General features: G+C 46.9%; 3 protein-coding genes across 3 annotated transcripts; 2 read left to right on the top strand and 1 right to left on the bottom strand.

The window, feature by feature from the left end:
- The first annotated feature begins 611 nt into the window (after positions 1 to 611).
- BDW43DRAFT_288151 (putative cellular morphogenesis protein (Rax2)) lies at positions 612 to 5,273 on the top strand. Its single transcript, XM_032043246.1, has 3 exons — positions 612 to 2,254; positions 2,308 to 4,563; positions 4,627 to 5,273. Exons 1-3 carry the CDS (start codon positions 1,102 to 1,104, stop codon positions 4,863 to 4,865), a joined length of 3,648 nt encoding a protein of 1,215 aa, XP_031896360.1. The 5' UTR covers positions 612 to 1,101; the 3' UTR covers positions 4,866 to 5,273.
- Positions 5,274 to 6,159: 886 nt separating this feature from the next.
- BDW43DRAFT_188538 (uncharacterized protein) lies at positions 6,160 to 9,338 on the top strand. The gene is made up of 6 exons (XM_032038983.1): positions 6,160 to 6,390; positions 6,634 to 6,662; positions 6,739 to 6,948; positions 7,050 to 7,620; positions 7,679 to 8,331; positions 8,387 to 9,338. Exons 1-6 carry the CDS (start codon positions 6,371 to 6,373, stop codon positions 9,190 to 9,192), a joined length of 2,289 nt encoding a protein of 762 aa, XP_031896359.1. The 5' UTR covers positions 6,160 to 6,370; the 3' UTR covers positions 9,193 to 9,338.
- A 3,874-nt stretch (positions 9,339 to 13,212) lies between these two features.
- Positions 13,213 to 14,000, bottom strand: BDW43DRAFT_314912 (tannase and feruloyl esterase-domain-containing protein; the record flags this gene model as incomplete). The annotated part of the gene is made up of 4 exons (XM_032047942.1): positions 13,213 to 13,438; positions 13,533 to 13,845; positions 13,905 to 13,918; positions 13,984 to 14,000. The coding sequence occupies 4 exons, from the start codon at positions 13,998 to 14,000 to the stop codon at positions 13,213 to 13,215; spliced, it is 570 nt and encodes a 189-aa protein (XP_031896358.1).
- Between the last annotated feature and the right edge of the window lie 2,065 nt (positions 14,001 to 16,065).

Raw genomic sequence — 16,065 nt, 5'->3', positions numbered from 1 at the left:
AATGTTACATTTCCGGTATTCGTGCTGTTTCCACCATTATATTATTGAGGTCTGCTATTGGTAGGAGCCCTGGTATAAGTATCCGAGTCCCATCATGGAAAAATCCAAACAAAAGGAATGTTCTCCTTACTCCCCCCAAATACATCTATTAATATATCCAGACATAATATGATGTCAGGGGAGAGTCCTGTTCTCTACTCCAGAAGTCACTCGAAAGAATCTCTCCCCCAGTTTTTCGGTATAAGCTAAGACTTGAAAAGGGCCTAGACTATCTTATTGAATGTTAGTGCTTAGGCTCAACTCATCCTTTCCTTAGTTTAGTGTTGACATTTTTAACTTCAGTCTTCGCTGGTCATTAGTAGAGCTTGGCTTGACAATCATGGCGAAAGGAAACAAATTAAGTTAGATGAATCGTTCAGGGTATCTTATCGATTCCAATTTTAATTCCAATTCCAGCCAGATCCAGATCCATCTGGGAAAATATGAGACATGACTTGGTGCTAGAGGGTGGAGAAGGTTATCAGGCAGAATCCAATCTCTTGACTATTAATAACCCCCCACTAGTGGGAATTAAACACCACGCACCTCCCGTGTCATTTCCCGTAGTCTGTGAAAAAATACCGTTCCCGTAAGTAAGCTTGAAGGTACAGTAAGTAACTTTGGGAAAGCTGCAAGGAGAAAACAAACAACCAATCGCTCCTGCCATGTCACTCTTCATCCACCCTCACTCAGTCATTCGTTAATTATCAGTCATTCTTTTTCTTCCCTCTTTTCCTTCGCTCGCTGCCCATTCGGTCCTCTTCGTATTTATAACGAAGTGCGCTTCATTCACTCCTTTACCCTTCCCTGTTGCCGAATTTTTGTCTTAATGTTTTTGGCTTTTCGGTGTTCTCAGACCACATTCCTTTCTCACCAACTCCTTTTCCAGCATTATTCGCGTACCTCGTGTTGATACATCGACTGATCCAATAATACCATCGATCATCGTCCAATCCTTTTGCTCCCCTCCGCTTCTTTCACCACCTTTGACCAAGGATAAAATTCAACCCCTAACCATCTAGCGACCCTTTACATTGCGGCCTGTCGTCGCGTACCTGGACAATGAGGACCTCCTCACTGTTTAGGCCTGCGACGGCTGGCGTATCGACTGTCCTCTACCTAGGCGCTCTACTCCAATCGTGTTCCGCCTCTGGACTCTCGTTTACACCGGTCGCACAACCAGACTTAGATCTGAAGCCCCTCGGACAGGTCGCTTTCACCGGAGACTTCGATGCGGTCTCGTTTTACTCGTTCAAGGAACAGTCGGAAACGGCCTCGGTCAAGAACGGCTCCCAATCGATCCTTACGCCCCTCCCCAATGGCATCATCACGACGCTGTCAACCTCCGATGGCTATATTCAGGCCATGTGCCCATTCACCCAGAAGGATGGAACGTATGCGGGAATCTTTGTGGGAGGAAACTTTACCAGCCTGGGAGGAGTGGAGACCCAGGGCGCAGCGTTGTTCAATCCCGACACCAAAAGGGTGACGGCATTGCCAGGTCTCTCAGGGTCGGTCTCCGCGGTATTGTGCGACAAGGAAACGAACCGCGTGTACGTGGGCGGCGAATTCAAATATGAGAATACATCGAACGCCGTCGCGTGGGTTGGCAATGAAGGCTGGAAGAGCTTGGTTTTCGGTGGATTCAACGGACCCGTCACCACGATATCGAAGTCCACCGACGACCACGTTATATTTGGCGGCTCGTTTGATGGCATTGGCAATTCGACATCGTCTAAGAAGAATCAGCAAACCGTCAATATACAAAACGCTACCATTACTTCCGACGCCGTCTCTTCCAAGAGTGGCTATAGTGATCCTCGAAATATCATCTGTCAGACGAGTGGGGATGATGGTGAAGGGAAGACATGGCTTTTGGCGGATAACTCTCCGGGCTACTGGCGTGCGGACATGCGGTTCGGATACAACCCAACAAAAATTCGTCTGTATAACACCCACCTGGACGGAAGGGGTACAAAGAACTTTTTGCTCAGGAGGCTACCGGACAATGGCATTATGAACCTCACCTACACTGACCCAGATACTGCAGAAGACGTCTACTGCGACCAGAACTGTTTGCTCTCCGATAAGAAAGACGAGAAATATCGGGAATTCAAGTTCGTGAACAGCGTCGGCATGAAGGGCTTCCAGATAGAAGTCCTGACCTGGTACGGAGACGGTGCTGGTCTTAATGGAATCGAACTTCTGCAAGATGGTAAGTTGATATATTGAACTCAGGACTGTTGACCTTGCTGACTGTCGATCAAGACATCTTTGCTTATGCTATCAACGATTTCAACGAGCCGACATGTGCCGACCTCAAGTACCCGTCCAAGGCGACGCACTCGGGTTCGTGGACTTCGACTGAGTCCGATCAGAGCCAATCCGACTACCTAACGGCGAAGGTCAGCGACTCCACAGCGTCTGATACTTCCGTTGTCTTCGAGCCAGACGTTAAGCAGTCTGGAAATTATTCCGTGGTTGTTTATACGCCCGGTTGTACCCAGGATGGCACCTGCGGTTCGCGCGGTATTGTCAACGTTACCGCGACTCTGAAGAGCAACAGTAAATCGGCAGAGCCTATCCAAAAAACAATTCACCAGACCAATTTGAACGATAAATATGACACCCTCTACACGGGCCATGTGGATTCCAGCGATGGTTCTTTCCGACCCAGCGTAACCATAACTCCAGTAGCAGGCCAGGGGGACGTAACTATTGTTGCTTCTAGGGTTAAGTTTGCGCTTATTCGGGCGTCAGATGGCCTGGATGGAGAGTTGAACGGCCTCTATGACTTTGACCCCGCCGCGAAAAGCACCAATGCCAATTTTACCCAGTCCGCGGTTAATCGCGCTGGGCTGCAATTGGACGAAAATGCCACTGTAAGGAGCCTAGTATTCCATGACGGTGTGATGTACGCAGGCGGAAATTTCTCGAGCTCGGGGATTAAGAATATCCTGGCTTTGAAGGACGAGGGAAACGCAACGGCTATGCAGCAAGGTGGGTTGAACTCGGAAGTGGCTTCGATGACCGTGTTGGACGATCTTTTGTACGTTGGAGGAAACTTCACAGATACTTCTGACCGTAGTAACAGCGATTTGAAACATGTTGCAGCCTATTCGTTTGGCTCTAAAACTTGGTCAGCGTTGGGAGGAGGTGTCAATGGGCCTGTCTATAAGGTTACTTCGCTTACGCTTAACATCTCCACGGAACTCAATGAGACGACGATCGCCGTGAGCGGCGACTTCAACCAGTTACTTGCCTTCGATGACAACCCGCTCACTAACGTCACTGGCTTCGCCGTTTGGGTGCCGTCCCGGAAGAATTGGCTGCCAAATTTGAATGTCACCCAGATGGCCTTCACCGGTCAGTTGTCGGCTTGCACCAAAGTGGACAACACGACTGTTATTGCCGGGACTCTGTCTTCAGCAGGAATTGCTGCGGCAGGTGCCGCGAACCTACTTCATGAGGGTCCACTGAACATCAAGCCACTGTTCGCCAATGCGAACTTTTCGGGGCAGACTTACGCTGGGGTTTATGATACGAGCTCCAAACGTAACCTCACCATTTTGGGAGGCCACTTTACAACTACTGGGAGTGACGGGTCTTCCGTGAAGAACCTTGCTCTGGTTGATGGCAAGGCAGGTACGATCAAGGGTCTTGGGCCAGGAGCGGACAGCAACTCTACGTTCCTGGCCTTGACTGTCTGGAAAGATAAACTATACGCAGGAGGAAACGTCACTGGTACTGTAGGCGACTCTAATTTAAACGGATTCATCATATACGACCTCCAAAATGGAACCATCGCGCAGAAACAACCTCCGCGGTTCACAGGGGGCACAGTGACCGTTAATTCCATCGCCGCTCGTCCTGACTCGAATGAGATCTATTTCGGGGGCCAGTTCGAAAAAGCTGGAGCTCTTCCTTGCCCAGGTGTTTGCCTTTACGACGCCGCGGAACACCAGTGGAACAGACCCGGTGCGACTCTAGCTGGCGATGTTTTAGCACTGAAGTGGATGTCCAATAAAAAGCTACTCGCCGTCGGTAATCTCACCATTGAGGGCAATAGTTCGGTAATTGCGACGTACACTCCGAAAAAGCAGAGTTGGGAATCCTGGACAATTGCCTCTGAAATCCCGGGAACTGTGACTGCATTCACCCCTGCCAGTGTGGATGTGTCCAACTTCTGGCTGGCAGGAGCTTCCACCAACGGCTCCGGCTTTCTTGCCAACTATGATGGGTCGAAGTTCCAATATGCCGGGGATATCTTTGGCAAGGGCACTACGATTCGCAGCCTTGAAGTTCTTCCCCTCTCGAAGGATCATTCCGACGTTAGCTTTCTGCACGACGACCAGATCCTCTTGGTTACCGGTCAACTGGTGATCCCTAACTTTGGCAACGCGTCCGCAGCACTCTTCAACGGAACCGACTTAACTCCTTTCATGCTTAGCTTGGATGCCGACGGTCAACCGGGCAGCATGGCCCAATTATTCTACGAGAAAGAGAATCCTTACAGCAGCGAAGGTGAGTGTTGACCAATACCTGTCCCAGACATTTGGAAGGCTTGTGTGTACTAACTTCTCGTAGTCGGTAAACATCGCTCCAATGGGATCGTTGTCTTGATTTCATTCTGCTGTGCACTTGGCGCGGTGTTCTTGATTGTCATCGCCGGGGTGATTTTCAATAAGATCCAGCGACGCCGTCAAGGCTACATGCCGGGACCGCAGGCGTACGGGACCGATCGGCCGTCCAGCATGCGGCGACTACCTCCGGAGTACCTGTTTAGCACTCTGAAATCACCAAACCCGGGCACCCCGGCGATATGAACGCCTGAACATCGTATCTAAATTGGGATTTGATTTGGACATGTCAGAACGGCGTTGGGAAGAAAACCGTCTTATACCCGTAATCTAATTCGTTTTATCTGCTTTACATCTCTCTCTGCTATTCTTGTGGCCGGGAGTTACCCCTGGCGCTTTCTTCTGCCTCGGGGCCATCCTTTTAGTGTGTTTGTTCATCTACGTTTGACCGGATAAGGACTTGTGGATAGATCTCCTTGGCGGTCCCGTCGTATCTTTTATGAGCTGTTTTGTTGTTATTGATGTGTGTACTGTACTATAGTCCTGGACCCGGGAGGCTTTTACCCTGTTTCGAAGGGTTGCTCGGCGGACATGTACATAACTTGCGCGAGGTCGCGGTAACGACCATAATGTTAAGTAGTGATCTTCTTTTCTTTCTCTTTTCCTCTTTTTCTCTGAATTCTTTCTTTTTTCCCTCCCAAGACCAGCTGGAGCTACTAAGAGTGGATCTTTCTTGACCGTTGGCTGTAGTGTGAGATGGTATTGGTGGGAAGACGCACAGTCATGACAACCGTGCTCATGATCTTAAATTAACCCACCATGCCATGGCCGATCGGTGAGGTCATGCTGCATACACCAATTGTTGGGGGCTATTTCCAGTACTAGTTGTAGTAAGTGAACCCGGAGAACAAGCCGATTAAGCGAAACGAACACGAATGGTAAAATCCGAGGGTTGGTACGACAGCGGTCAGGCCATAGTGGAATCATAAGTCGGTGGGAAAGGGAAGGGGGAAAGGGAAAAAGTAAAGGTCGAAATTCAAAGATGGAGCAGGTGAGTGGCTCTCCGAATCTAATTTAATTACTTACACAAGCAAACACAAAGAACTGACTGGGATGTATGTTCTGTACCCGGGTATGTACATGCATACCGCAGAATAGTAGTAATAGTGTACGTCTGTATGACTGTCCATACGGTGGTGGTGGTAGGTAAGCAATTAATTCCCCAGCCAACAAAACCCCAGAACCTCTCCCCGCAAGGACAACACGAATAAGACCGGAGGAACACTATCTCCGCCCTTCCTGCCCATCTGACTCGCTGGGTTGGTTTTTGTTTAAACCCATTCCTGCCTAGCCTGGACCCCAATTTGGCCCTCAATGGCTCATCCCATCATTTCAATCCCCGCTTTCTCTCTCTTTTTTTTCAATGAATCCTTTCCTTTCCGCTTCGCTTGTCGCCAAGTCGCAAACAAAAATTCCGTTACGGAATGACTCTCCTTTTTTGGCTTTCTGCGACCCTTTGCCGGCCGTCGATTCTCCCGTCCTTCTTTCCCAACTTCCCTCGCCTCTGTTTCCCTCCCCTGCGCATCCCTTTCAGATTGATATCCCCTTTCCGACCTAGTATCTATTCCCTTAGATCGGTTTGGGACTAGTTACTTTGTTCGATCAACCGACCCTTTTTTACCCCAGTTATCTTATTGGTCCACACCCGCTATTCGGATGCTGCACCTTAACCGTCAACCTTAGCATCCGGTATGCGATCCCGCACAGGCTGGTACGTTATCCCCAATATACCCTATCCTCTTCGATTACTTGAGAGACGACGACGGAAAACCTACTACGACTTCTACTGTGCCTACGCAACCATGTCGCCTCCCACCCGTCTTTCTCTTTTTTTTTCCTTTCTTCCTTTTTTTTTTTTTTTTTTTTTTTTTTTTTCTCTTTTCCTTTCCTTTTTTGCGGTTCCGACGGAGGGAAAAGAATGATCAGCGACTGACTTTGTCCCGGTGCCGTGCAGTTTGACGTGTCGTACTCGAAAATTAAAGTGTACGTTTTTCCGCGCCTCATAGCCATCCCGTTGATGATTATTGAAGACGAAAGACTAAGAGAAAGTCATGGATAGGTGATGAGCAAAAGCCTGAGTGTTCGCAGTGTCGCAAAGGCGGCCGGGAATGCCGCCCGAGTGAAGGGATCGTTTTCCGTCATCAGCAAAATGCCTCGATGAATAAGGACCTCGACGATCCTACGGGTGGGCGGGGAACCCTGAAAGGCTTCTACTCGTACAAGAACACCTTTGATGAAGATAGCGTATGGCTGGATATTCCGAAACATGGTACGAGCAACCCCCTCCGGCTAGTGGAGAGTGGACCTGCCGATTATGCGCACAGCGCTGCGTCAGAGAGAGTGTCTGACTGATGGCCCGTTTTTCTTTAGTGATCTTTGTCGACAACTCGGACCCATATGTAGAAGACCTCGAGGCGGCCTTAGGGGAATCTGAGGCTGCTCTCCTCGCCGCCAATGCACAGAATCGAGAGTGGAGCGACCACCGGACCTTATCGGTGGACGGAGAGACCCCTGGCCTGAAAGCGCCATCCGCTGCGGCCGTCCACGACCGATTACCCTATACTCCCCTATCCATCGACCCGCAGCCTCTGCCAACTCCCGATAGTGGCGTATCGTTCAATGCATCGACTGTGACTACTGGCCCCTCTCCGAATCAGGCGTGCAATGTGATCCCGGGCCAACCATCTCCATCAGTCTCTATGTCGCCTTCTAACAGCACCAATAATAATATCAACTTCCTTCTTAATCCTTCTCAGTCGCTTTCCCCACAAATGGACCCTAATATGCAGCATGCAACGGCGCGTAGAAGCTCTTCACTGACATCGAGGTCGATCGCCTCGCGAGCCGCGGGTGCTGGTGATCCCAAGTCCGATGTACCGGTGGAGACAGACCATGAAATTATGTTTCTTCTTAGACATTTCTCCGAGTCGCCGGGGCTTTGGTAAGTCCGGGAGGGATTGCCCTATCTTGTGCGACGACCATTAATATATATATATTAGGATGGATTTGTTTGATCTAGGAACGTATTTCGCATCATACGTCCCGGTAAAGGCGCGGACAAATCCCCTACTGAGATACGCCGCCTGTGCGTACGCCGCGAAGCAGTTGGGCCGCGTCAAAAAGACGAATCCCACGGCCTGCGAGGCCTTCACGCTGGCTCTCATGAGACGATGGCCGGAGGCGAAAAACGTAGACTGGATCTGGCGTGGCGCCAAGTATTATGAGAAAGCGATCCAACTTCTCATGAAGGAATTGCAGCCCAACAAAGGTCCCCCACCCCTAAGCACCCCCGAAGCATTTGGTCAGTGGCAGGCGGCGGAGCTAAGTGAAGGCAACGATCCTAATAACCCACGAAAGCGTAGAAGGCGTTACTCAGAGAGCCGATTTTCAAATGGGGTTCGCTCGGACGAAGTTCTTGCTGCAACGGCCATTCTGTCGGTGTATGAGTTTCTCGATGCTACGGGTCCCGCATGGAATCGACATCTGAGTGGCGTCAAATCCTTGTTGGATGTGGCAGAGGTTGGCATGATGCCCCTTGAGCAACACCCTTCTCCTGGAGAAGCCCTACCACAACCATTGAAGAGACCCGGTCTCTCTAAGGCGAGAAGAGCCACATTTTGGAATTTTGCTCGGCAAGATTATCTGGCTGCTTGTAAGTATATCGAGTGATCCTCTGTGATGTTGAGATGCTGACCAGAATGTTGTAGTCATCAATGAATGTAACACGAGGTTGAATACCGATGACCTGGTACTCTGGACTGAAGCTGGCCTTCAAATAGATAATATGGGCTTCATAGTTCCTAGTAATACATACGCACCTGGTTACCCTGAAGGCGAGGATGCGATGAAAGAAGATCTTATCGGAAATGGCCTCATATGGATTCTTTCCAAAATTATCAATTTCATCAGCGCGGGTGATAAGGTACAGTTGGAGACCGGCCCGGTCAACACGGGCCCTCTGGGCCTCTCACAGCAGGTTCTGCTTGAGCGATGGTATCGCCTGGAAACCGAGCTAGACGTTTGGTACAACGGCCTCCCAGACACCTTCCGGCCCTGTGCCCGGCTGGAGCACCCTTTGCGCCAAGATGGCGATGGTGACAGCGGCTCTTTGTCAGAGATCTGGTACAGTATTCCCGTGTGCTCGTCAGCTATGCAACATTACCACATGGCCCGTATTCTTCTTCTCATCAATAAGCCGCATGAGTCCACGAGTATGCGGAGTACGATCTCCAACAGACTCAATTCATATCGTTCCATCGAGAGCGAGATCCGATTTCATAGTCGTGAAATTGTAGGCATCTCAATGGCTCACCCGGAAGGCTCGGTGCGAATCAACTCTCTTCAGCCGTTGTTTGTTAGCGGCCAATGTCTCACCGACCCTGGCGAACGCCAGATGGCCCTGCAATTGTTGCGAGGCATTGAGCTTGACCTTGGCTGGGCGACCGAGTATCGCGTAAAGCAACTACTCCGGGAGTGGGGTTGGAACGAGCAACCTGATGTTGGAGTTCCTTGATATCCCCTTGGCTCTTGTTGCTCATTCAATCTCCAGCTCTATCGAGACCCAAGAGGGGTTGCGAGCCTTGGGTATTATCGATCGGGCCCTGCGCTGCCACTGATCACAATTGATGATCATATATGCGGCTTTAGATCGGTCGTCCACCGACAACACCCCGCCCGGCCGTCTATCTGGATGATGCTTGTTAGGGCATAATCGGGACGACTACGACCGCGTCCGCCCTCGGGGGTGATGCCAAGGCTACTTTCACGTCAGTGTGATCGCCTTAAATGTTAATGTCGATGATTCCATGATACCACTGTATATGTATATCTGCGTTAATTTTCGTCCTGATTCGTTTGTGTTTGGGTCGTGCGTTTTGGATGAATCCCCTGGCATGAGACCAAGAGTGAATAATGATATCCCTCCTTTCTTCCGTTCCTTTTTATCAGTTTTTGAGACTGTTTTATGTTGTTAGTGATGTCTGTTCGGGTGGAGCCCCATTAATTCCCCTCAGGTGTTAAGAAATGGACAGATGAGTCGCAAACTGTATATATTAGCATTGAAGCATTTGGCAGCAATAGATGAAGAGAGAAAGTCAAGATTTTCCATCGAGAAGAAAATCTGTCGGGACCCTCTTTTTTTTTTTTTTGAAAAAAAAAGTATTTTTCGTTACTCAAACGGCCGCCGTGCATGATCTTCATAATTGAGACTGGGGGGTTCTATGACCGGTTTTTGTTGTCTTTGAACTCGGCTGAGTTGCCTGAGGATCATCAAATCACACGTGCTCTGATACCGTTTAAGTTTCCACGCCAATAACTTGGCATTAGCCCTATCCAACGGGAATGAATAGACTCTCTCGGCTTTTCTCCCAGATCTCTGTGAGATGTGTTGGATTATGCCGGCGAGGAAACTTTTTTCTCGCCCACTGATAGGGGTTTCATAGCGTCGAAGCGTTTATGCACTAACCTCGGCCTTATCGTCATCTCGAGCCTGCTGCAGAACAACATCTCTCATTTCCATGGAAGGTCTTCCGATCAGTGCCCCGCCACCTTGCCCTGACCGAAAAATTTGGTTCTGCTTCTGGTTCTGTTGACTGCATATCGTCATTAACCCACACTGATCTTCAGGATCGTGAGGATCTTCCTTAATTCCCTCCCGTTTCGGGCGGCTAGGCGGGTTTCCCCATCCGATCATCCCAGTTTCACTGTTCCTCGAACTTGACGAGTTTGACTCAACGTCCAGGAAAGTAACCCGATTGAGGGAATCTTTCTTGAGACCGCGGCTGTGTGTTTCCCCGATGCAACGGAAACTGCTCTGCAAGTGTATGAGACTAATCGAGCCCGACCGCTGGGGTTGCGATCCTCTGTCCCCTGTCGGACATGGACACAGCTAAGGAACTTGAAGGGGCTGATTTGCGGGTGAGATTTGCCAATATATGAGGCACCGGATCCCAGCGGACGAAAGCGCACACAAGTTGTGCTTGTTTCCACAATTTTCCTGCTTGTTGGGGCTGTCGGTCTAACCACCCTGAGGTTCCTTGTTCGTCTGCAGAAGTACCCACAGGTGGGCCTTGAGGCCATTGCAACCGAGGATGTAAGAGATGTGGAGTGTGACGTATGTTGACAATCTGTGCATTGAATACTGTGTACTCCTGAGAAAGCGAGCACCTACCTACATGTGTTCGAATGATGCTGAGTGCTCAAATTTACATTGCTTTCTCCGTATCCCCGACTGAAGTGAAGCTCTCCGTAACCCGCACGGAAATTATGCGAAAATTAATGGCGTCCTGTCGGCCTGGTGCACATCCGTCCCATTCGATCCCCACTGGTAAATGCCTGATGGGGCTTCTGCCTCTAGTATATGAGTTGTCACGATTGATCCTCGGCTACCTTACCCAGCCCATGGCGGATCTGGGGGTGGCTTACGGCTATCCTATGGGTCGCCGGCCCTCCACCAGATGACGATCCTCAGTGACGAAACTTCAACCGTCTACACAGTAAACCGAATAGCTCGTTCAGCTGATGTCTGAGAATCTACCCTGCTCATAAGTCATCCGTATCTTCAGCATCGTGTGAATTAAGATATCAGTCTACAGAAAGCTATCTTCAATACGGGTGTTGTCGACAGTCTAAACTTTTAGATAAGCTATGGGGGCCAATTTTCGCTTTTGTGGCCCTGGAAACTCTAAGAGTTCCGTTCCATTTAATGAGATTTAGGGCTAGATAATAGACGACAATGAATGTTTCCTGCATAACCTTTCTTGCAATTTTTGAATACTTGAAGATGGTATTCAGGGCGAAGCGGATGTACCGAGCTGGGGATTAATACCATTATGATCGGCATGGGAGAAGTTGTGCGCTATGGGCTCGTAAGTATGTCTTTTAATTATTAACAGAGCTGTTCTATTAACAGCTACACACAGATGTCGTGACTAGAAATTTATTGGCGAAGATTGAGTAAGGAGAATTCTAGAAGCTGGGGATCCAATTTCTCGAGGGGGACTAAAATTGCAGTAATCTTTAATACGCTTTTCCTGTTCAATAGATATAGAGCAGAGGTACAACTGACTACTGGAATGGCTCTGCTGAATCTAACCTGTCGCGGGGACTACAAAATGCAGTGTAGAAGCACAGCCGTTCGTGCCTTGTTACACATTAATGCCGTCTATGAAGCCTTATAGTTCAGAATCTAGTAATATGCACTCTGCCTTCGAGGGGGTAAGATGGCAAAATAGCCCAGGGGAGACTGAAATTGCAGTACGGTAAGTCATCGACCGTAAATTGCGAGGCTGAAAGCTGCACTACGCCTCCGACATAGAAACTGACCTGGATTCGTCTGCTTTGGTACTGTAGTTGATCTCTTGTAATATTACCATATTACTGGATGGTCTCTTTAAATTCCATCTCTATTTAGCAGTTCTGGACTGTACAGGCTGGAAATCTAACACCCTAGGTATTGATCTGTATCCACCGGCCGGTCGAATCGGCTTACTTTGAGATATAGCTTATAGCAGAGACTTAAAATGTAGTTGGTGTCCTTTATCAACATATTATACCAATTTGTAAAGTATGGTACGAAGCATGTATTATAATCCAAGTTTAAGTTATATAGAATTACTATTTTATATGCAAGAAAAGCTGACACTGTCTCTAGGGAACATAAATCGCATTGCTAGACACCAATGGGCAAGGATGTAGTCGAAGCTCGAAGTGATGGTGGTGGCTTCGTGGCTGATGGTGCTAGCTGAACTAGGAAAGCAAATAAATTTGTTTTCTATACTAGCTGGCTGCCTGGTAAACCACCTTTTCCTTTCCTTTCTTTTCTTGTAGTTCTATTTTTGGGTCAAGCAGCTCAGCCTTCTGACTGAACAAAAATAGCCAATGATGTCTGACCAAGTCAGGAAGTAATTCCATGGAAGCAATAGGTGTACATCGTAAATTGGCGCTTCATTCCTGGAGTTGTCTCTGTAGTGGTATCGTTTGTGACGCCTGTGTATAAGGCCCCTCTGCTGACCATGATAAACCTCAGGGATTGACCGAGAGCGGCTGATGAGCATTCGAAAGCGATGGTTGCTCTAGGTAAGGAGAAACTCAACCAGGAGTAGGGAATCAGCGTAAGCTAACAATGCCTCTGGTGGGACTAGATTTGCAGTGCTGATGATGGCACGTCACGGTGAGGCTCACCGAGGCATATCCGATTCTTGACTGAATTGGTCTGCCATGGAATTGTAACTGATACATATTAGACGCTCTCTCCAAAGCCCATGTCTCTATTGACCAGGTCTATTCTTCAGGCTAGGTATCATAGGCGTATGAAGCGGCTTATTTTGGGCGAGTATATCCAAAGCCAGCGATTGTCTGATAGCAGTAGCAGAGTTAGGCATCTTGTATCTGGGGAGAATTATTTGTTACACTGACTGGTCTGTATACTATAGAGGTAGCCTATAATTGCTTAGAAGACATAAACCTAATATCAAGCTTGTAATATACAAGGGATAACTTCTCCCAATAGAGGGAATCTACTAGAGCTAGTCTTTTATTTGTGCATAACTTGTCTAGCAGACATAATTACAAACGGGACCTCAAGTCGTAGTCGTACTTTGTATGTACTGTACGCATGCAGATGCTTGAGCAAGAGTGAGAAGCGCACGCACCGCAAGCCCAAGGTGCCGCGAATTGGTACAGCTCTAGAGCTGACACTGTTTCGAGGGGGCTCAAATTGCAGTGCAATCACGCGGGCTGTTCCAGACCTACGACGCTCCCTGTTGGACCAATAGTTAGCTAGGAAGAGATATGGCTGATGTAGAGGTTGACTTGTCAAGATAGCCGTCCCTCGCATTCCGCGATATTATATACACGAAATTAAATGCGGGTGCGCCTGTGACGACGCCGTCGAAGTCATGAGGGTATTTCTGAGTGGATTCGAAACGCTGACGGCCACCTGTAGAACAACCAAGATGATAAGGTTTGTTGAGTCCCTGTTCATAAAAGAGCTTCGTGAGCTGTTTCCCGACCACAACTCCAGTATGATTTGAACCATAAGCAAAATCTTTGTTAACATCGGGGTTATGGTAGAAAGGTTCACCAGACGTTCCATTGTTCCCATTATTTGCTCCTACTGTTGCGAATCCCAAGCCAGAAGTATAAGCAAGATCATAATACTGAATACCTAAAAATAGTCAATATTGTTTCACATGGGGAGAGTTATAGATACCCAGCAGAACATACATCCAGAATGGCCGCTGTTGTGATCTCAGGAGAAAGATGGGCAGAATGATGCTGTATCAGCTACACGTACGTAGCCTACTGAGGACCGGATGCCATTCGGATAGATACTCAATTCTATGGACGACTATATCAACTATCTTGAGCGCTTTTTCTCTTCAATCAACTACTTAATGGGTAAAGCCTTCAGGGGCTGAAGGAGTGGGTGATCCGGCCAAGCCGCTAGGCAATCACATGTCTCCTATAGATTCATATCACTCTCCTTCGTTCAATACCCCGAAATGAATGAAATGAAGCTATTATAGCTTCCTAAATAGGAAATAAAGCAAAAATATAGAACTGGTATATAGGGGTGTTAAACACCTTTATCTTATTAGTCTGAGGATCTTGATGTTATATTATAGAACCTTATTTCAACTCCAGCTACAGTATTCTGATCAATTACTTTAAGCTATCAGCCTTAATTGCCTTGGTCAGCCTATCTGCAGCCATCTCAGATGTAGGGACGTAGAACGGTTTGATATTGCCATACTTAATGAAATCATAAATAGCATAATATCGTACATGTATGTGCTTACTGTGTAGGTGATTGACTGGGTTAGATACTAACACCAAAGCACCTTGATTGTTGATTCCCAATCAGGTTGGTAATTCGCTGTCAATCCCTATATTGGTTGGCTCTTTGGGACACTTCTGGATAGCTGCTAGGAAATATCTGATCCAGATAGCCTGCTTTGATGCCTCTGCAGCTGTGATATATTCCGCTTCAGTAGTAGACATAGCAGTGATAGATTACTTCCTGCTACACTAACTAATCAGTCTGCCTGCCATCATGAATACATAAGCACTTGTTGAGCGATAGTTTGTAGTATTCCTGTATAATAAATCTGAATAGTCCACTAGCTCATCACTCTTCTTTACACTGTACATGATGCCATAGATAATGATTTCCTTAACATAGCACAAGAGTTATTTTGAAGCTCTGAGATAAACATCTTAAGGATCTGCAAGATACTGACTTAATCAGTTAACAGTAAACTATATATCCAGTCTAGTATCACCAGCAAGATATATAAATTATCTGATAATCTTCCTGAACTTACTATATAGATCACGGGTAAGCTTCCTAGATAATCTATTATCCAGATTAATACTAGGGCTAAGTGGAATAGCTTGGAATATTAATTCAGTTATTCTAAATTCTTCTAAAATAGATTATATATAGAACTCTTGGTTGAGCTGTATAGAGCCCTTATTCCAGATAATCTATATTTCCAGTATCTTTTGGGCAAGTTCTTGGTCCTTTATAGGGTAAAAGTGCTTCAATTAATCCTTTATAGACTTAATATCTTTAGTATCCTTGCCAAAGATAAGGATATTATCTATATAGAGCGCTATAATGACTCCCTGGTCATTAATAAAGACTCCAGGATCTGCAGTGCTTTATCTGAATCTAATTAAGGTAATATATCTCTTGACCTTCTGATTCCAGAGATAGGCTGATTGTCAGAGACTGTACAATGACTGTAGGATCTTATATATATTATTTTGATTATGGGAACTGGGACTAATACCTTCCGGGATCTCTATATAGATCTGCTTATTAATTCTTGATCTAATATAGGCATTTGTTATATCAAGTAAATATACTTTTAGACTATAGGTTACTGCTAAAGCAAATAGGATTCAGAGACTTTCTAATCAGATAACTGGAATAAATATATCTTTATAGTCTAATCCTTCCTGTTAAGAGAAGTCTTGTGCCATTAGTCAAGCTTTAAATCAATCGATTTATCTGTTAGCTGAGTATTTAATATTAAAAACCTATTTAGTTAATACCACAGCTTAATCTTTAGGTCTTTTGATATATCTCCAGGTTCCAAATTAAATTAGATTATTCAGCTTCAGCTTGATTACTTCTTTTTATTTAGCTCTATAAGTGGGATTATTAACTGCCTCTTTATAAGTCTTTAGAATAGAGATAGTATGTCTATTAAACTTCTCATTAGCTTTGGCCTTAAAAGTATCCTGATCACTGAGGTAAAGCTCTAGTACTATAGCTAAATTAGTTACTTTATTAATTCACTGCTGCTCTACAGTAAGCTATAGAGAAGGATCCTTATCTGTCTCCCTCTCTTCTCTACAGTGCTGGGCTCGTGGCTTT

The sequence above is a fragment of the Aspergillus alliaceus genome (assembly GCF_009176365.1).
Source record: "Aspergillus alliaceus strain CBS 536.65 unplaced genomic scaffold BDW43scaffold_52, whole genome shotgun sequence".
Classification (NCBI taxonomy): Eukaryota; Fungi; Ascomycota; class Eurotiomycetes; order Eurotiales; family Aspergillaceae; genus Aspergillus; species Aspergillus alliaceus.
Note: the sequence above shows the minus strand (reverse complement) of the source record. Positions and strands in the feature narration are given on the sequence as shown.

Coding starts and splice junctions, on each gene's coding strand:
- BDW43DRAFT_288151 (XM_032043246.1), top strand. CDS start 1,102: ATGAGGACCTCCTCACTGTTTAGGCCTGCGACGGCTGGCGTATCGACT. Junction 2,255..2,307: donor AATCGAACTTCTGCAAGATG/GTAAGTTGATAT, acceptor CTGTCGATCAAG/ACATCTTTGCTTATGCTATC. Junction 4,564..4,626: donor GAATCCTTACAGCAGCGAAG/GTGAGTGTTGAC, acceptor AACTTCTCGTAG/TCGGTAAACATCGCTCCAAT.
- BDW43DRAFT_188538 (XM_032038983.1), top strand. CDS start 6,371: ATGCGATCCCGCACAGGCTG. Junction 6,391..6,633: donor ATGCGATCCCGCACAGGCTG/GTACGTTATCCC, acceptor GGTGCCGTGCAG/TTTGACGTGTCGTACTCGAA. Junction 6,949..7,049: donor GCTGGATATTCCGAAACATG/GTACGAGCAACC, acceptor GTTTTTCTTTAG/TGATCTTTGTCGACAACTCG.